Source organism: Engystomops pustulosus, chromosome 3, assembly GCF_040894005.1.
Source record: "Engystomops pustulosus chromosome 3, aEngPut4.maternal, whole genome shotgun sequence".
Classification (NCBI taxonomy): domain Eukaryota; kingdom Metazoa; phylum Chordata; class Amphibia; order Anura; family Leptodactylidae; genus Engystomops; species Engystomops pustulosus.
In genome coordinates, this window is record NC_092413.1 from 182753079 (window position 1) to 182774886 (window position 21808).

The 21808-nt window shown below is 41.4% G+C and overlaps 1 protein-coding gene across 1 annotated transcript in view; it reads right to left on the reverse strand.

Annotated features, from left to right (window-relative positions):
* Positions 1 to 321: 321 nt before the first annotated feature.
* Positions 322 to 21808, reverse strand: part of FARSB (phenylalanyl-tRNA synthetase subunit beta) — a 30872-nt gene continuing 9385 nt past the window's right edge. The window contains exons 12-17 of the mRNA XM_072143140.1: positions 19874 to 20081; positions 18529 to 18609; positions 18343 to 18435; positions 15307 to 15424; positions 9419 to 9571; positions 322 to 985 (exon numbers count right to left, since the gene is read on the reverse strand). Of these exons, the coding sequence (XP_071999241.1) occupies positions 834 to 985; positions 9419 to 9571; positions 15307 to 15424; positions 18343 to 18435; positions 18529 to 18609; positions 19874 to 20081 (805 nt within the window). The 3' untranslated portion in view covers positions 322 to 833. The remainder of the gene's footprint in view (positions 986 to 9418; positions 9572 to 15306; positions 15425 to 18342; positions 18436 to 18528; positions 18610 to 19873; positions 20082 to 21808) is intronic.

The following is a 21808-nucleotide window of genomic DNA, read 5'->3' on the forward strand; positions in this document are numbered from 1 at the left end:
TGGCCTCATGTTAGATTGGACGTAATCTTCACCAGGTCGGACCCCAGTTCAAGTCTGTGGATCTCTGGTGGTAATTTCTGCAGAGCCCTTATATGCCCAAAGTGGCATGCAGTCAGAAAAACAGGAGAACTGGTGGGGATGGGGAGATTTATATGCCTTCTCTACCAGAAAACTGGCCATAATGAATCTCCTCCAGTGTGACCAGCACTTCTTTCTTCATAATCCCTGCTGAATTCAGTCATGCTAGCAAGACAGACGGATGCTCATTTAGGTTTCAGATTACACAGATGCTCTATGCAGAGAGAAGTGAATCACAGCAGATAGGAAGTATGCATTTTAATATGTATTGTTTAGAGAACTCCATAACAGTCTTGGTAGCGTAAGCAGATATTGCCTAGGTCAACGACTACTCCATGTAGACATGAAAACGCCCCTTTGACTGCAGCACAATGTAACAGATCGTAAAGCGCCTTATGTCATTTACAGGAATAAATACAAAATCCTAGCCCAGGATGGCTCAGCCTGCATTAAAAATTAACATCCTTAAACTTGCAAAACTTGCCAAAAGTTGCATGTAGGAAACTATATTACTTCCACTGGTAATTTACTCTTTACCAAAATAAGGATCTGCTATTATTTGTTTTTTAATCATACCATACAACCAATACAGATGTGGCAAATGTGTAATATACTATGTCAACTAAATGTTTGCTACATCTGTATATGATATCATTAGGCAAGTACACCCCATATGTATAAGTTGATAATTTTCAAAGTATTATTTTGTATATGCCTTTCTCTTCTTAAAAGTAAATGTTACTGCCGGTTCTAGTTCACAAAAATGGTTCAATGTTTATTTCCAGGGCTGAGCATGGCAGGGTCAGATCAAACTTTGTGATGACGTCCGGGTGAAGGACGCCCAGTTTTCCTATAGTTTTGCCATCCGTTAGTATTTCTGCACAGCGACCAGGGAAAAAAGCTGGATCTGTAAGAAAAAAAAAAACTATCAATGTCTTAATAATTCAGATGGATAGGACATCACTAACCTATGGCTACAGTATAATATGTGTTATACCATGGAATTGAAGGACAATCCTACGTGTAGTGGACTTTACAGTGTCTGTTTGCCTTCCCCCAGACATCAGTGAGCTCCACAGGCCTGGTAGGTAATTGGTTAGCGTCTCATGGTAATAAAACATCCCAGTATGAAGCCGGGTATGTGCCGTACTGCTACAAGAATCACACATCAGGACTATAGTAGAAATAATCGGAGTTAAAAAGAAAGGACGTGGTGCTACGCAGCCTGACACCAGGCAGGAGCTGGCCCTATGAACGCTTCTTTTTGGTGGACATTTACTTGGGAAAGAAGTGTGAAATTGGTGCATCTAACACACAGCCAGCAATAGCTGTGAAATGGGCTTAGGATCCACCCGCAATAAAAGGTTTAGGATAATACCAATTCAGCCCGTGGCTCCCCTGGCTTTGTGAAGCTACACTGATAATTAAGGCATTGTTCTAATTACCCGAGGACAAGGGAGAAGACAAAAGAAGTGACGTCATCTGCACTGTGTACCATATATAACAGTGTGACGTACACTGCCCAATAATTACACAACCCAATACATAACTCAATACTTACCCCTCAAGAATTCATATTCGGATTTACACGGCTCTGTACATGATGCTAAGTCACAATAGGGGAGATTTATCATAGGAGGACAAATGGTGCGCAACAACGGATCTATTAGAAGGCTCTGGGTGCCCAATAAATCCGGTTGTTGCACCCGACTCCACCTGGTGAAGAATTGTGCTATATGCTGCGCCAATTCCTGCCCCCCACAAGCCCACTACGCAGTAGGGATACCTGCCCTTCACCTCTATGAGGGGGAAAATAGGAACAGTTCCAAGCCCCAGATACTTTGCCTCTTTCAAAGCTTGTACACCAGAAAACTGGTGCAGGGAAGCAGGGGAACCCCTTACCCCTGATGTATAGGAATGAAAGAATTAGTATATTTTATTAGGTGGAGTACTGCCAATAAAAATTACTCAAAGGGCACATGCACACAACAGTAAAAATTGCCTTGTATTGTTCCATTGTTTAGTATTGCATTTTATGCATCCTTGTACCATCTGTTAAAGGAATCCCAACATGAGGAATCAGAAGTAGATCTGAAGGTAGATTCCTCCTGCTTCCTCTGCCATAATCCTGGAGCCTAATTCGTTACAAACTTTATTTTAGCAATATGTAAATAAAGTGCAGAAACTACTGGGTGTGTACTAGCCTGGCCCGGCACTGGCAGCTAAGGCTTCTCCACGCCCTAGTCGCCTCTTTATTTTAGCAATATGTAAATTAACAAGTTAGGTTAGGTTCCAGAATTATTTAATTCCAGATTAGGCAGGAGGAATCTACTTTTGATGGTAGATTTTTCATAGTATATATCCTTTAATGGATTTCTTTCAATACCCGCTATCTTATCGGACCACGCGACTGATCTGCTAAGTGGTAGAGCAGGTCCTAGTCGAAACCATTTTTCATGGGCCAGTGTATGATGGACCCTCCTGCTTTGGCCTTTTAATGTATCCAGCACTGGCATAGTTTTGAGCAAAAATCATGTGAATGTGTAAAGTGAAAGTTCGCATAGTCTATGAAGTGTGCAGGCGGGCATGGGATAGGAATACCCCATGCTGGCCCAAGTTTGCCAGGCGTTGCAATTATTTCTGAGCTTCTATGCCAGTTTTGTGGCATAGAAGCCCTGGTAAATATCCACCATAGACTACAGAATTGGAGGATCCATGAAGATCTGATGTAAACACCAATGCAAAGTGGCTGTGAAAAATGTAAAAAAATTACTGGCTCGTTCATTTACAGGTCACGTAAGTTGTCGTGTGGCCCTTTCAGGATAGATGCATCAAATCCACAACTCATTCACTTCTACTGTTTTGCACAGTAGATTTTCTGCATGGAAATCCACTAGTAATTGGGACTATGAAGTTGTGTGATCCAACCATGTGTCCGCCTGGCCCACTATTATAAAATAAGGCTACATGTTATTGTAAAGTATGGCATTTCACATGTCCTGTACAACGGTCTGTTTGCGGCTGTATTCTGCTGACAAGTCTAAGACAAGTAGGTTCCTTCAGGGTATAGAAACTCCTATAATAGTTAAAAAAACTATACTTTAAGGACAAGTTTTCAATAGATAAAAATGAAAAGATTAGAAACAGGTAGTCGGAGCTTCCCTGACGTCAGGTATAATTAGATCCCCCTATAGGAGGGGACGTGACAGCTGTGTCTGCTCTCCGCACAAGCCCTGTATGAACAGATGTGTCACGACGGCTGAACTTCACAACAAGGGGATAGACACTCATCTCCCTAAAGCCATATATGTCACCTTATTTTCCAAAGTCCACTGGGCTGTAAGTAATGGGATAATTACAGCTTCTCCAGCCAGTCCTATGACAGGGCCACTTTAACCCATGAGTGGCAGGTGCCTGAACACAGCCGAGACTCCACCACCACTGCCCCAGGCATAACAAGAGTTAAGAGCTGGAGGGGACCAAATGTCATTTGTATCGACTAATCTTTATCACATTTTATGGACAATTAAATATCAAAGGGATGGATCTTCTTATCCGCTGAAATCGGGCATTTTAGTTGCTTTCTTGTGTGAGCTTCAGAATGAAAACTGGGAATAAGGAAAGTTGAAGGTAATATTATAGGCTTAGACATACCTGTGCAGTCCTATAATTTGATAGGATGTGCGGAAGTCAGGGCTTACAGGCAGCAATTGAGAAGCCGCTTTAAAAGGCAAAAAATCTAAGAAACACTTAACATGTGCTTTCATCTACAGCTGAGCTCCAGTGGTTACATTTCATGTCTGATCTGCAGATACGGTCTGACCCCGCCATTACTGTACACAATCTACGGGTCCGGCCTTATTCAGGTGATTAAAGGGTTTGTCGGAGGTTTCAAAAACATGGCTGCCTTCTTCCAAAAACAGCTCCTCTCCTGACCAAAGGTAGAATGAGGTATTGCAACTAAGCTCCATTCATTTCTGTACAGCCGAGCGGCAATACCGGAACAAACCATGGACAGACAAACACGCAAGAGAATGGGGGACATTTACTTAAAGTGTCGGTGTCTGCATTGGCTTTGTTACGACCTGCTCTCGGAAAGAAGATACACATTTAATATTGTGTAGCTGTGCAGAGACATTTCTGGCGCCGAGACCATTTTCTGTCCCTGGGACCAAAATCTGTCCCGAGCACCAGAAATGTGTCCAACAGTCCCTGCTAGACCAGTTTTCTTTTGGTCTACTTTCCGCCAGTTTACAGCGCCCAAAAAGGTCTGTGACACATATTAATTCTGTCTGAGTTTCCACTGCGCCAAAGCCACGCCCCTTTTCGGAGAAGAGTCGGAGCAGACGGAAAAAGTCATTTTTTCTGGCGCCGCCAGATAATAAATAGGTAGAAGAGCAGAACATGTGGTGAGAGCGCCACAAAACTGGCGGAAACGCCATAGTAAATGTCCCCCAATGTCTCTGAGGTTAAGATCAGCGACTCTGTCTCACTTCCTGATCAGGGGGAGACTGAATGCCAAGACATCCAGAATCCTAAGATTATCTGCACACGTGGCGGTGACCAAACAAACTAAAGCCGGTTGTCATTGAGCGAGTTTGAAAAACGGAAAAACTTTCTCAGCGCGCATACAGGATTTCCCAGAGCAAATCTGCAATCATTGGACTGGAGACAGTGTGTCCGATTACTTCAGTGATTAGAGGTTCAGTCCACAAATTCCATAAGTGCATGGAGCAAACTCACTTGTGGGAACCGGCCTTAGGGTGCGGTCACATGGTGCGTTTTTAAAGCATTGAAGACGCATGCGTTTGGTTGTTTTAAATCCATTTTTTCCTTCATTTCTGAAGTGTCAGCAGCTGTGGAAATGTTAACCTAGCTGCCTACACTTCCAGAAATGAAGAAAAACTGATTTAAACATGAAAAAAAGCAAAGTAAGGAATAACTGTGGAATCAGATAACTATCTAAAATGTAAGAGACCTTCTGATTTTGCTGAAGCTAAAGGTCTGATCTTCATATTCTAGGAAAGACAAGTCACCACTGCTGGGCAGTTTCTTATTCCATTTTTCCCACTTACAACACATGCATGCTCGGCTTTTCTAGGCATACACATGTATTTGTAGAGTACCTAGCACCTGCAAACTGGTGCGGTCTCATCTAAAGTCATGGCCAAAAGTTTTGAGAATTATACAAATGTTAATTTTTACAAAGTCTACTGCATCAGGTTTTATAATGGCAATTTGCATATACTCCAGAATGTTATAAAGAGTGATCAGCTTAACAGCAATTATTTGCAAAGTCAATATTTGCCTAGAAAATGAACTTTTTCCCCCAAAACACATTTCAACTGATTGCTCCAGTAACACAGGTGTGGGTGTTGATGAAGACAGGGCTGGAGATCAATCTGTCATTAAGTAAGATTAAGTAAGAATCACACCACTGGACACTTTAAAATAAGGCTGGTGCTTGGCAACATTGTTTCTCTTCTGTTAACCATGGTTATCTCTAAAGAAACATGTGCAGTCATCATTGCACAAAAGTGGCCTAACAGGGAAGAGTATCGCAGCTAGTAAGATTGCACCTCAGTCAATTATCTATTGCATCATCAAGGAATTCAAGGAGAGAGGTTCCATTGTTGCCAAAAAGGCTCCAGAGCACCTAAGAAGGACCAGCAAGCGCCAGGACCATCCCTTAAAAGTGTTTCAGCTTGGGGATGGGGCTACCAGCAGTGCAGAGCTTGCTCAGGAATGGCAGCAGGCAGGTGTGAGTGCATCTGCATGCACTGTGAGACTGCGGAGACTATTGGAGCAAGGCCTGGTGTCAAGGAGGGCAGCAAAGAAGCCACTTCTCTCCAGAAAAAACATCAGGGACAGACTGATATTCTGCAAAAGGTACAGGGAGTGGACTGCTGGGTCCATTGCCTGGAAACTCCCCAGATCTTAATCCCATTGAGAACTTGTGGTCAATCATCAAGAGACAGGTGGACAAACAAAAACCAACAAATTGTGAAAAAATGCAAGCATTGATTGTGCAAGAATGGACGGCTATCAGTCAGGATTTGGTCCAGAAGGTGAGTGAGAGCTGCCAGGGAGAATTGCAGAGGTCCTGAAGAAGGAGGGTCAACACTGCAAATACTAACTTGCTGCAGTAACTCATTCTAACTGTCAGTAAAATCTTTTGTTACTCATAATATGATTGCACTTGTATTTCTGTATGTGATAAAACATCTGACAAACCAGAGAGCAACAGATCATGTGAAAATATAATATTTGTGTCATTCTCAAAACTTTTGGCCATGACTGTACACATAATCTTGCAGGTAAAACCAAAAGAAAATCTGTGGCGATTCTATATGGAAGGTCTCATTCATATAATATTTGTTTCTTGGCAGTTAGTTTTCCAGAACATTGTGTAAGCCTTACTAAGCCCAAGATGCTTACAATGGAGTCATTATTGCATGCCCTATTCATTGTCTGTGTACCGTTTTTATACGTGCATCCACAAACTTATTGCAAAGGATGAATAAATGACCCCAGCCATGAGCCGACATACAACTATAGAATCTCATACGTCAAGCGTGCGGAGGCTAAAACGGAGGTAACAATGCTGACTCATCAAATTTGTAAAAAAAAAAAAAAAACTCCCCACAGACTATAATAGGGCTAAATAGTGTCACAGGCAAGGGGGGCTGATAGCCGGGGGGGGTAATCCACAGCAGGAGGGAGGGCAGGGAATAAGAGAATAACAAGATTGGTATTAATGTAATATGCAATGCAGATCAAAGGCCTGGAGGCTACAAGAGACCCCACAGGGAGCGAGTAATAATTACCCATGAAACTGTACCTACTGTATTATCAGAGGCTGGCTCTCCCGCTGTGCCTCCATAGCCGCCTGCCTTAAATCTCATTTACTTGTCTATGCGGAATTTCACAAGCTTCTTTTAATTATTATTTAACGTGGCGTCCGCATTTCATGGCTGCTTGAATACCCAGGGACACACAGGTCCCTTCCAGCGGCCACCAGCGATTACAGGTGCAGCAGGTGTAATTGTGCGTCTAACACTGTGACACGCACCAGGAGGGTGCCACCCACCCACAGAGGGAAGAGCAGGTGCACCCTCACTACACCTGCCCATGGAGAATCTTTTTACATGCTGGGCAACCATACAATGCTTTACCCCTCCAGGCCTGTCCTCGATAGACGTAAAAGGGACATTAAATTACTATACGGTATCTCACATGGAGTCCACCTCTCTAATTTTGGAAAATATTTTCTCTCTTAATGAGACAGCACTGAGGACATGACACTATTGTAGTCAATGTACATCTTGTATAACAGTGTGACACAGTCATTAACGTCTAAACCACTGGCTACAAATGGGAGAACAACCCAAAGTGAAAATAGCTAAATGTGCCCTAGTATCAATATTTTGTGTGGCCACCATTATTTTACAGCACTTAATCAGGCCAGTGGTCATCTTGGAGGTGTTTGGGGTCCTTAACATGTTGGAATACTGACCTGCCGCCAAGTTTACGCAGAGAGGGGTTTTACGCTCTGCTTCAGTAAGTCCAGTACATTCACGGATCCTTAAATAAACTGCAGCCCCCCACAGACCTCCCGGTCACAAATGCATTTTCAGTGAAACCCATACGACCGGTATCCAGCATCCAGCGTCTTACATTGTTTGAAATGCATGTACACTATTGCTGCAGATTCTGGTCTAGTCTGGTCTGGAAAAATAGTGGGGATGATACAAGATCTCAATGTACTTACCTATGACTCCCTGCTACTAGGAAGCAGCACAGGACTCAATCATTCAGTGCCCTGTCCCCCAAAAGGTTTTCCTATGAAACTGATAAACCCCTTTAAGGCCAGAGACCCACAGGCCAGAAACATCAAAATATTTTCCAATGATTCCCCATAAACATATTTCATTAGCTAGAAATGAAGGTGTATCAGATGTCCCTATAGCTTTCTATACAATACATACAAAGTGCATGAAAGATTATATTATATACAGGCGGTCCCCTATTCAAGAATACTCGACTTACATACGACCCCTGGACCTCTGGATATTGGTAATTTCCTGTACTTTAGTCCTAGGCTACAATGATCAGCTATAACAGTTATCACAGGTGTCTGTAATGAATCTTTATTGTTAATCCTGGTTCTTATGACAACCCAACATTTTTAAAATCCAATTGTCACAGAGACCAAAAAAGTTCTGGCTGGGATTACAATAATAAAATATACAGTTCCGACTTACATATAAACTCAACTTAAGGACAAACCTACAGACCCTATCTTGTATGTAACCCGGGGACTGCCTGTATAGGAGACAATTCCTAGAGACCATATCCCCACTATTAGTGGCTAATACATGTCTAACTTTCCAATTACTGCTCACAACTCCACCGTGATAATTTCCAGAGATCCCAGCCCATAGAGGTTATGAGGTTATGACCTGGGTTAGGTGTAGGCTACTTAAATATGTCAAAGGAACAGAAGGTGCGTGAAAAATTGCCTATTATACATATGCTCAAAAAAAGGAGAGACAACTGTGTACATATGGAGGGATAGAGTCATCAATTTTATCCTCGTGTCTTAAGATAATGTAAAATTTGGGAGAATTCCAGTACACAGGGTTTATGGGCACCATTGAGTTTAATTTCCAGTTTGCTTTATAAAGGGAGGGGGATTTTCTATTATAGACATTTACTCCTGGAACATATTCTGGACTCGGACATCAAACCCTACACTATACCCTGAAGATCTCCAGATCGCTGAGCTTATTAATCTTCTCCAGTTCCCCAATATATTGCCAATTGATGAAGGCAGTGTTTATACCCCCCATACGTGGAGCAGACATTGGGGCACTCCTTGCCGTGGTGGGTCTTGGTACTGTACATTGTGACAAATGCTACAGATGTGCAAAGATGGAAAATATAAAATTCTTTTTTCCTGTATTATGAAAATGTATTTTGACATTTTTAAGAAACTTTGCTATGTTTGACTTCTAGCTCTCATGTAACCTAGACCACAGAAAAAAATAGTAAAAAGTCTCCCAACTCTTATAAAAACATATCAGGCTGCGCTTACAGGTGGCGGTTTAAATACATTTGAAACGCAATTAAAGGAATGCACCCCCGATCACACATTGAGTTGACATGGAGTTTCCTAAAATGGTTAATAAACATGCAGGAGACGCAATGTTCAGTCAATGTGTGATCGGAGGTGGGGCCATTCAATTGCGTTTCCGAACGCAATCGAAATGCCTTGTATGAAGGCGGGCTCAGATGGTTTTTTCATCCAGAAGTCTTTGCCGCGTAATCCACCTCTTACCTTCTGCAGCTTTGATCCGGTATCCTTTCTCTGTGCCAGCGCTGACTGCCAGGAGCTGCATGACGCGGTCCAGCAGACCATGGATGACCTCGAACCCTGGATTCTTGTTATAATACACGGCACAAAGGTGACGGTAATTCCTCGTGCCAACATCTTAAAGGCCAAGAAAAAAGGAAACAATTACTGGTTATATCCAATACTATGCCTTGAATATACATTGTTGTAAACTATATGTTCAGTGTGACAGGATATTTGCCCACAAGCTGCAATTTATTTCTAGGAAAGTCAACAAGATCTACTGAATTAGAGCTGATACGGGTCTTCCTCTTACGAGCTGTAATTGTATTTTTCAGTGGATGACATTAGAAAGCAGAGCGGGCTTCAACTACAGAACAAAGCTTTAGCCATCACCCTGTGTGATACCCATACACATAACATGAAGCATGGGAGATGCCATATACATAATACATCATAATCTGCTTAATTTTAGGGGGTTTAACCACAAGCACCCCACTGTTAATAAGAATGGGGTTCCCTTGCGATGTCAAAATGGATTCCCTTGTCAACATCAAAACATATACATTGTTACCCCTTTTATTTTCTATGGGGCTCAGCCAACCTATGGACTCCGCTATTTTTAAGTACTCAAAAATTGGATGCAGCTCGAGACATACTCAGTACATAATTTGCATTGAGGAACACTTAAAAATCTGGGCCAACCCCTTTAAGAATAAGCATCTTTAAGAGTCAGCATCTTGTTAAATTATAAGATGGAGTCTGGAGAAACAGAGGACAAACATCTAATTATGCTGTTCACACCCAGATATATTTTGTGAGGGAAACATTTTTAACAATATCCCTCTGATCTAATGGTATTAGTATGGCTGGCATTGGTGGGACCTCACTGTAGTAGCATCGCTTCTGGATTAATATGGATCCAGCTGAAAAATGGAGGCGAGCATGACAAGTAGCAATCACCAAGATTAAGAGCGAGAGCTGAAAATAACAGGAGAATGGCGTAAACGGTAGACATACATGATAAGGGAAATCCCAAATCAGCTGCAGACCCGCTCTTTGTAGAAGTAAGAGGAGAAATTGGGAACAGACGTAGGAGAGTCAGACTCCAGCTGTACATTGTAAAGCTTCAAACGCTTGGTATCTGCGGCGCACACTCCATGTCCGGAGGATGGAGGCCCAAACCATTTTATCTGTTCTTATAACAACCCCTGCAGTGAGCAGCCATTACACAAACACCACATCTATACATGACAGGGGGCTCCACGGGCAAATATTAAGAGCGGACATGACACGTCGATCATTGTGCAGTCATATCTGAACAGAACCGAGTCAACATGTCTGCAAATGAAAGAATAATATCAGAGTGCGGTGTGGACCTACAGGGGGTTATCAGGGCAGGACACACTAGTTGTTATGGACACACTAAATGTTTTAGTATCATACCCTTAGCAACCAAACCAAAGTCTCCTGGGCAGGGCATATGGATGAATAGTACCAGAACTTTACTAAAAAATATTGTTATATGGATTGTAAACCTTGACATGACTCCTAGGAGTGTTCTAAGGTGAACTTTTCAAGAGGAAATAATCACCAACGTCTCTGTAGGACAGTGACAAGATCACAATGATGTTATTGTATCTTCTAGGGCAGTGATGGCGAACCTGTGGCACGGGTGCCAGAGGTGGCACTCCGAGCCCTTTCTGTGGGCACTCAGGCCATCAGCCCAGGACAGAGTTCACCAAACAGGACCAAATCCATTAAATTTTCCCACAGTATCAGGCAACTTATAAGCACTATTTTACAGCGACACTTCATTGACTGTTTGGAACTGCTTGAAAAGTGAGAAGGTGTTGACAGAACTGCATTATCTTTGGATGTTCTCCTGCTGGACCCACCATTCTTCCTGTACCGAGAGACCGGGAGGGAAGCTACAATGATAGTCTGAATTTGCCCTCCTTCTTTCAACTGTATTGGTGGCCTCAGGGGAGCCAATACAATTAAAGAAGTGGAAGAACAGGTAGCAATAAGTTACTGCTTAAAATGACATGTTGGCACTTCACGGTAAATAAGTGGATTTTGGTTGTAGTTTGGGCACTCGGTCTCTAAAAGATTCGCCATCACTGTTCTAGGGGATTATACAGAAAAAACATCTATGAACGCTATATTCAAAATGACCTAAGGAGTCCTGCGACAGAGAAGGGTCTCTCTGGTTTAATGTGCCTTAGGACCTGTACATCATCATAAGAAATTTTCAGTATCTACTTCAGTCTTCCCATGATGTACCTAGACTGGCTATATGATCGGTTTAGAATCACTGGAGGGAATTCATTAAGTCTGGCGTTTCGAATGTGAGCCTGGAAACCCCGCCCACAACCCTTCCCCCCGCTGGCGTTCCAGCGCCCATATCCACTAAGAGGCTCTGGCCCAATTCTGAAGCAACAGAGTTTTCTGCTACAGTTTGACAGTTTTCCCTACGGCGTTTTGAACCCGTTTTGGGGCCGTTTTCATGCGTTTTCATGCCCCTCCCTAACCTTTGTACCGACACGACCATAGCGGCAAGGCCAGAAAACCGGCAAGGAGGGAGGAAATTCATGCGCTTTCTCAGACAGAAAACGGACATCAAAGGCATAATGTATCTCCTCCACCGTGTATTATTGTAGGTATATAACAACATGGCCCTAGTTATGGAGAATTGGAATAGCTGGATGTATTAGGGAGAGGGCTGAGGAGTTCTTTTACCCGTCCCCCCACAATGGTTTTCTGCTTAATGTTAATAACTTTGCAAGTGACTAAGAGCCAAGTCCGATAAATATCTGGAAGTCTTACTCTATGAGAAACTGAATTGGGGGAAGTTGTCTTTGGTCAGGGATGGGCAGAGAGGATCAACCTTCAGGCTTGTTCCCAAATACTAGGCTCCCATGCTACTCTTATGATGTGTCCCGTTCTTTGAACATTATAAGTTGCAGCAGATGTCGGCCAATCATTGCTACAAGTTCTAGATTGTGACTGGTGCAGACCGGGAGGGAGAGTATTCCTCCATCAAATGCAGATAGGGTCCTGTTCACACCTGTGTTCGGACCACCTATGATCGTCCATCACTAAAACAATGAGGGAAATCTACAGAATGCTTTATAAAAGTTCACTAATTTCAATAAACCTTTAGTGACTTCCTTCAGTGTCTTTCTGCACCACTTCCATTGGGCTTCTGTTATTTTAGGAGGGAAAAAAATCTCCATTCAGATAAGAGAATTGGTGCAAAAGTCCACTGAAATCTATGGACATTTTTACAGATCTTCCATTATTATTGTTTTAGTGAGGGAAAGTTTTGTGTGCAGGTGTGAACTGGGACATAGGTGTGTGGAGGTGAAAAATTGGAAACATTGATGTCTATGCTTTAAATGTGTTTTCAATATCAGATGAGACATTGGTTGATTTTAGCTTTTATTCAATGTCAGAAACAAAGATAAAAAAATCTGGAGATACAGCACCATTCTTCTCTAGTGGTGGCGCCAGGTAACTGCAGCTCAGCTGCTGCTCAAGTGAATGGGAACTGAGTTACACTAATGCAGCTCCTCACATCATTGTCAGCAATATGTCTCCTGTACCCCCCCATGGACTCATTGCCCCAATCTGTAAATACAACTTGAACACCTACCTCTTCAGAAAGATACACTACTGGAGATTGCAGCACTTTTTTTAAGTATTATATAAAATGGTACAAAAATATAAAAAATTATAAACAAAAAATCTAATCCCAAACTCTGACTCCAGACAGATGAACATTTATAGTGTGTACAACATGTATACCCGGAGCTCAACTCCTTTTATTCTCCTGCCCCCTGCTGGTACACAATAGAAGGGTCAGATCTGGATACAGCGCACCACCGAATATGTAGAAAGGAAAAAAATATAATATAAAAAAATTACATAAAAACTGTAAAAGAAGCTTTACTATGAAATAATATACTAAACTGGGTAATAAAATACTAACAGGAACTAATAGATAGAACACCGTTATATGTGAAATGTGTTGGGGAGTGCTGCCATCTATCAACCAGCAGAGGTATTGCAATTTATATACCCTTGTTAAAAAAAATGTAGATGTAAAAAAGGAAAAAAGCTGAAAAATCTTTTTCGCACCCGGGCCCAAGAGGTTTAGGGGGCCCTTATGGTGTCGCTTTCCCATATGAGAAGACTAGTACTATAAACCATAGATTACAGTCGGGGGCCTGGCACAGACTTAGAGCACTGGGACCCATCAGCTTCTAGTTACGCCAATGTTAAGTACGCTCCAGCAAACCGTTGTGTGGGGAATCCTAGAGCTTAATGGAATGTACTGCCGACAGTATGTGTTGTATGACTTATTTTTCACATATTTTTGACCAGTTCATTTATTTGTTCTAAAATGACAGAACTATGCCCTACTAATGATGGTTATGATCCCCACATCAACCTACAGTTAATAGGCGCCTCCTTTAACCCTTTCCCTGCCAGGCGTGGAAATTGTCGTGTTATTGGCCAAAGCTATTTTTACAATTTTGACATGTACAAATAAAAACCAAAATAACATTATAAAGAATTATACTAAACCCCAGAAAATTATATAGTTTACCCCATTTTTATAAAAAAAAAATTGCATTAAGCAGTTTATAGACAGAGTGCAATTTTGATTCAAAGTCTAACATTTAATAAAAAATTATGCATAAAAATGTACTGATTGCAAAAATGTTTCCCTCGAACAGAAATGATTTGCTTTGCACCTTCTAAATGTAATAGATAAACATCTATAGAATTTTTAGATCACTCATAATCATATGTTCACATGAATATAAAGATGAACTAAAATCTGCTTTTTAAGACCGTCACAGCCTGCAAAATAGTGAGGCACACCCAAAACTATGTTTTTTGAAAGCAGACAACCTGGTGATTGCATTGATTAACTGTTGACAGCTTGTACCACCATCATGTAACTTTGTGATAAACACAAATTAAAAAAACTGATTTTTATATAAAACTTACATCAAAGCTAAGGTTTTACGCACAAAAAAGGATGTAAAAATAATAAGGCAAAGCAAGCAGATTTATATACGGTACATATATTACAATAAACAACATCAACAATAATTTAAACTACCATATTAGGCACGTTTACAAAGCCACATTAGGCCAAAGTTTAACCTCCTACTCCATTGCATAAAAAAAGGTTACTCAATATATGACCCATGCAATCTCTGATTGTTCTGGGTAGGGGAGGATTAATAACATGAATTTTTCCGTTTTCTACATTTAGCGAAAGATAAAGTCAATATTCACTTTACCTGTGAGTAGTGAGAAGCTCCTCTGTGCACCCTCCTCAATTTTGCATGCTGGCTGGAGGGAGGACACACAGCTCAGAGGGCTATAACTTTAGATCCCTGGCACCTAGAATCTTAGGTGCCAGGGAACTGGAGATATTTACCTTTTAATAGTCAGGAGTGATCTATAAAAATCACACCTGAAATTGTTACTTTAAACATGATTAAACATGTTACACAATCATATTATACTATTCTCCTTTGGCATGTCAATTATAGATAGAACCAGCCTGCTGAACAGATCGCAACAAAAATGTATTCTGTTGGCCAAAAACGTGCAAGCAAAATCATGCAAAAATGTAGATCCCATCTGTAAGCTTTTCAATGCGGCCTACACAGTCAGGATGGAAGGGAGATATTAACTTGCAGACAACTGTTCTCATTCCATTACTTTCTCACAACATGTACAGAAATCTATAAGGAACCACAGACAATTCCTGACAAGGGATAAGATTTACTCACCTTAATGTAGATGTCACTTATTCTACATACTGTGTAAACATGTAGTATATTTACCTGTACAGTTGTCCTTTGTCACCACATCAGATATTTCAAACAGTTTTAAAGGAAGAGGCATTTTGCGATTGGCTGCAATTGTTTTCAGCAATCCGGGCAGTAACATTGTGCGGGCCACCTACATAGAGAAGACCAAAAAGGTGTCACCAAGTATAATCTCCTTGCAAAGCTGAATATTCAAAGGGATATGTTCTAGGTATGAAAAGAGTTAATCATTAGCCTTCTTATCTGTCTGAAGAGGACCTCAGAAGGCTTTCAGTTACAATGCTCACTTGTTATCAGTATAAAAGACACCTGTCCACAACCTCAAACACTCCACTATGGCGAAGACCTGCACCAGGATGGGAAGACTGACTCTGCAAAACACAGCAGCTTGGTGTGAACAAATCAACTGTGGTCAACTAATCAATAATCAACTAATCAATAATTAGAAAATGGAAGACATATAAGACCACTGATAATCTCTCTCAAGCAGGGGCTCCACGCAACATCACACCCCGTGGGGTCAAAATGATCACAAGAACAGTGAGCAAAAATCCCCAAACCACAGGGAGGGATCTAGTGAATGACCTGCAGAAAGCAGGAACTAGCATAACAAAGGCTTATTCCAGTAATACACTACACCACCAGGGACTCACATCCTGCAGTGCCAGACATGTCCACCTGCTTGAGCCAGTACATATCTGGGCCCATCTGAAGTTTCCTAGAGAGCATTTGGATGTTCCAGAAGAGTATTGGGAAAATGTCATTTGATCAGATGAAACCAAAGTAGAACTGTTTGGTAAAAACACAACTCATCGTGTTTGGAGGAGAGCGAATGCTGAGTTGCATCCAAAGAACAACAGAGGGGCTGTTTCTCTGCAAAGGGACCAGGACTAATCCATGTACATGAAAGAATAAATTTCGCCATGTATTGTGAGATTTTGAGTGCAAACCTCCTTCCATCAGCGAGGACATTGAAGATGAAACATGGCTGGGTCTTTCTGCAGGACAATGATCCCAAGCACACAGAAAGGGTAATGAAGGAGCAGCTTCATAATAAGCATTTCAAGGTCCTGGAGTGGCCTAGTTAGTCCCCAGATCCCAACCCTATAGATATCCCTTGGAGGGAGTTGAAAGTCTCTGTTGCCCCAAAACATCACTGCTCTATAGAAGATCACAAGCAGAAGACCTATAGAAAACGTTTGACCTCCGGCATTGCCAACAAAGCATAAATAACAAAGTATTGAGATTACGGTAACTTTTGTTATTGACCAAATACTTATTTTCCACCATAATTTACAAATAAATTACAGGCGTCTAATCTTTTTAAGTGGGAGAACGTGCACAATTGGTGGCCGACTATATACTTTTTTCCCCACTACAGGCAGTCCCCTACTTAAGAACACTCGACTTACATACGACCCATAGTTACAGACGGACATCTAGATATTGGTAATTTATTGTACTTTAGTCCTAGGCTACAACAAACAGCTGTAACAGTTATCACAGGTGTATGTAATGAAGCTTTATTGTTAATATTGATTCTTATGACAACCCAACATTTTAAAACCCAATTTTCACAGAGACCAAAAAAGTTCTGGCTGGGGATACAATGATAATATATACAGTTCCGACTTACATACAAACTCAACTTAAGAACAAACCTACAGATCCTATCTTGTATGTAACCCGGGGACTGCCTGTATACTATAGCAGATCAGAGATCTGTCTTTAGTCTGGTGTGTGGCATCTGTATAGCAGCATGTGGATCAATCCTTCATATTATGAGTTTATTTCATACTATTTTTTTAAATGAAACTCAGCACTGGATAATAAATACTTGGTAGAAAGTTAAAAGGGCCCAGAGAAAAGCAGGGGCAGGAACTCCAACAACACCAATGATCAAGTCCTAAAATTCAGTGAAAGAAATTATATGTAACTTTAGCTTTTCCTACTTGAGTTCCAGCCCTCTGATCAGAGACAGACTCTGGTTTCTAAAGCCATCACAAGAAATGTAATATCTAATTCCATTGTATAACCCAAGTGACTTTATTCAATTTATGTCCATAAAAGTCTTATACAGGGGCTCCACCTGAAGCCCTCCAGAAGCTGGGGTAATTTAATTCATGTATATCCCAAAGTTTCTTTATTGCATTCTCCTCTAGACCAGAAGGTGTAAGCTACAAAGCAAATAGTGGCTGGGTGTGAATGAAGGAAGCGGATAAGATCTTAATCTTGGTCATTCATTTACTTTACCTACAGCAAACAGTAGGGATCAGTGCACTTAAACAACCTGTGTAATGTTCTTGTAATTGAATGTCTGGTCCTTAAATTTTTTGCCAATTTTTTAGCCGCTACCACAATTCCCGGGCAGCAGTCACAGTGACCTTACGTTTGCTGGCAATGACAATATGGGCAAGCAGTAAGCCATGATCTCCATACACTATGCTGACATCTAGAGTAAGACTAGGGGAAGCATAGCTTTGCTGTTCAAAATCATGGAATATACTCCCACAGGATTTACAGATGGGAAAAAGTGCGATGCGGAACACAACAACGTGATCCCAGTCTACCACAATAAAGACTTTAAAGGAGTTGTCACAACAATTTACTCCTATCCACAGGATAGAGGATAACTTGCTGATTGTGTTGAGGGGAAGGTCCACTTCTGCGATACCCTATGGGTCACAAGGACAGGAATCCATTGTACACACCCAAATGAATTCTCACACGCACTTGCCGCTCTGTTCATCTCTACAGCACTGATGGAGATAACCAAGCATTGTACTCAGCTATTTTGGTTAGTATCACTTAATAAAGTAGTGGACGCATGAGTGACCATCTGCTCAGTTCATTTGGAAGTACAACAGCCCATTGTTGTGATCAGAGGGGGTCCCAGTGCTGAGTCCCCACCCCGATATGCAATAACTTGATGTTACCGGAATACCCCTTTACGTTGGATATTGGATCTCCGTAATAGTCACCCTGCAAGAAAGACGAGCACCAAAATCATTCCTCATATATAAAGAGCTGAAATTCCCCTATATAACTGACCTGAAACTCAGCAGTCTTGGGGTTGGCAATGTGTGCAGCATTAGTGGCGGAGACAGGAATACCCAATTTATCTGCGATATCATCAACTGAACACTGTGGAAATAAGACATCAGGAAATATGCTATAGAAATACACAGACAATATGGCAGATAGAGTAATGAGGCAGACACTACGGCAATCACTTACCAGGGCGAATGTCAGAGCTTCAGTGAAGCCGGCAGCTGCCAAATCCTGACGCAGCAGTTCTGTCAGCTTATTCAGAGAAAACTAGAGATAAAAGAAAAATGATGCTCAGAGTCTGCTATGTGTGAATACAGGAAGATACCACAGATACAATATCAATGTTTTTCTTATTTATTACATTAATTCTGGGCGTAACTACAAAGGTAGCAGCCATAGTAGTCACTACAGGGTCCGTAGTGTCAGGGGGCCCAGTCACCCAACCTGCAACAGTAAAGAACGGAGGATACGCACCATTGTATACAAACACAATGTGCAACATAATATAAGTGTATATAACAGTGAACATCTTTCATAGCACACACCTGAGGAGGCAGCTCAGATAACAAATGTCTGGGGAGGGGACAGCAAAACTAGGAATCTCTCATCCTTTCATACTTCCTGCCATCTACTTTCTCATGTGGTCAGCAGGTTTTGGGTCCTGGGATAAGAAGACTGTCCCACAGTGAGTATATACACTTGTGTATGAGTGTATTAATGTATGGATGTGTAGTTTGTATATATGTATTGTGTGTATGCTGTAAATGCAGTGTACATGGTGTATAGTATGTATATATAGTATATGCATTCATGGTGTGTTATATATACCGTATGTCCGTGTTTATATACTGTATGCCTGTATAAAGTAATATATAATGTATATACTTTGTGTGTGTTTATGCTGTATGAGTATATGGTGTGCTGGCGTACATATGGTGTACTGTATGTGTAATAATATGATGTATCTATACACTATGTGTATGAATTTGATGTACTGTATGTATGTATAAAGGAGTGTATAATGTGTGTGAGTGTAGAACTGTATGTATGTATATATAATTATATAAATGTGTGTGATTATATTTTTTTATATGAGTGTACAAGTAAGTATATTTTTTAAGGGGACAGGGCCCCTCTCAGAAGTCTGCTATGGGGTCCATCCTCTCCTAGTTATGCCCCTGAATACATTATCACACCGAGCCACCAGCAACAACTCGCAGGAAGAACAGCAGCTTAAAAGGGCTGGCCTCTCACAGAATAAAATTGGGTATATACAATTTTATGTCATGTCCAGTTATGACTCACAGATGAAAGATGGGGCAACCACTGCCAACACCCTTTTATAATCTGTAACAAGTCCTACTCTGGTGAACTCAATGGGACAACTCTCCAACACTGGTTCCGGTATTCACTTATATGTTACAGTAGAATAGCCCTTCCTTTCTTCCAACCTATGGTTACCAGAGTAGTAACTATGCTAGACCTGAGGAACTCCACACCCATAAAACATTGGATCATCTGGTCCCCTCACCTGGTTAGCAATGGTGTAGGTTTTAGGGATGGTCATTTGGATGTTATTGTAACCAAAGGCGACAGCTGCGTCCTCCACAATGTCGCATGCATGGATAATGTCTGCTCTTGTAGGGGGGATCTCAATCTCCAGCTGCTTTCCATCTTCCATCACATGAGATTTCAGACACATCCGTGTGAGGAGTTTAGCCAACTTGTCTGGTGTCTCCCTGGAGGGATAGAAAGTTGTAGATTTCATCCATCTATATATATGCAGATTGTACAAGGAGAGAGCGTCTCTATAATACAGTACATTCTTATAATGCAACATTGTAGTAATGGACCATTAATGCTTAAAGGGGTTGACCAGTAACAACAAGTTAGCCCCTATCCCCTACCCGGTATAGAGCAGGTGATGTCAGGGACCAGGTGGAACTGTTAGCGGAACATGGGAGTAAAACAATTTTACGACACAGTTTTTCAGTGATGTAGCCGGAGCGCCCCAGACTGATTATCATAAGATTTATATCTCTCTATTGCCGAAATTGCAGCGTATAAAGTTATAATAAAAGAAGTAGTGAGAAGAATAGTTCCTCAGGAGCTGGTTAGTAGGACACGTCTACTCTGATTGTAGATGTCCTTTAAGTCTTGTCCTACAAGGCTACGTGTCAATATTCAGCATTAAAGGGATGTGCAAGGGAATGTAACATATTCTAATTGGTGACACTGTCCAGTAGATCTAGGAAATGATAAGAGGAAGCGCGTGCTGACTCTATAGACATCAGTCTGGAGGAAATCTGATTTCCACTTATATTGCACCATCGCATTGACCGATGCCCTGCTTGAGACATAAATTACACAATCGTTATGTGTGGCAATGGCAGCGCCCTTTACACACGCTAAGGGGATGCTGAATTTGAGAGAAGTTTGATAAAGAAGAAAACATTTTAGGGAAATCCATCCCTCGTAGGTCAAGACTCGAATAGGATCAAGCTACAAGGGGGTCTTAGACTAGGTTATACATGTTCGTCTGTAGTCGGTCAAGATCACTTCAGACAAAAAGCTGATCCCATGTGCTTGACTCTACACCAGTGGCACATGTGTAACCCCAGGTTTGTGATCCACAGTGGAACGAGATGCCTGTTGAACTTGAACTGCAAGGGAGTCACATGAATCCAGCACATGAGATTTTTTCAACTTTCGTCATGTCAGGATCACCATCTGCTATTACAATCATAATATCCAGTGAGTAAAAATGTAGTGACTATGTATATACAGAACCAACATCAAAGGTAAATGAACACAAGGACTGGTTGTGTGTCTAACAATTATACCCAAGAAAGGTTTATACACTGTTTTTCTCCATTAAAGCCAATAGGTATATGTAGCATGTTGGCTCCAAATTCTCAAGATCAGGAATCAATGGTTTATCAACAGGTAACGCCAAAAATGTCTGGAAGGTTGGGGATTCACCTTAAATGATTATAGATTAAGAAGGACTGCAAATCCATCGTTAATTGAACTTCATTACATTCAATAGTGAAGTCTCAGGACTGTGAAGTGCCAATTCTGCTTCAAATCACCCACCTTATGTTCATGAACAACCTAAAACATAATCCACAGCACACTCCTAAATGACATCCCCTCTTATGCGCCCCACTTGATTCCTAATGCCACTAGTCAAAAGTAGCGGCATCAGCCAGAATAAAAAAAAAATTCAGAATTTCATATTTCGTTGCCATGCAACATTAACATAATGATTCTAGTTACTGAGACTCTCTCAAGTGCGAGGGTAAGTATTGGTCACCAATAGAATAACCTGGAAAATTCCTTAAAGACTGTGTCCCAAGTTTCAGTTTTTAAGTTATCCACAGGATAGGGAATGAACAAGGTGATCAGTAAGGATATGACTGCTGGGACCCCCACTGAAAATGAGAACAGACCCCCACTAATTCAG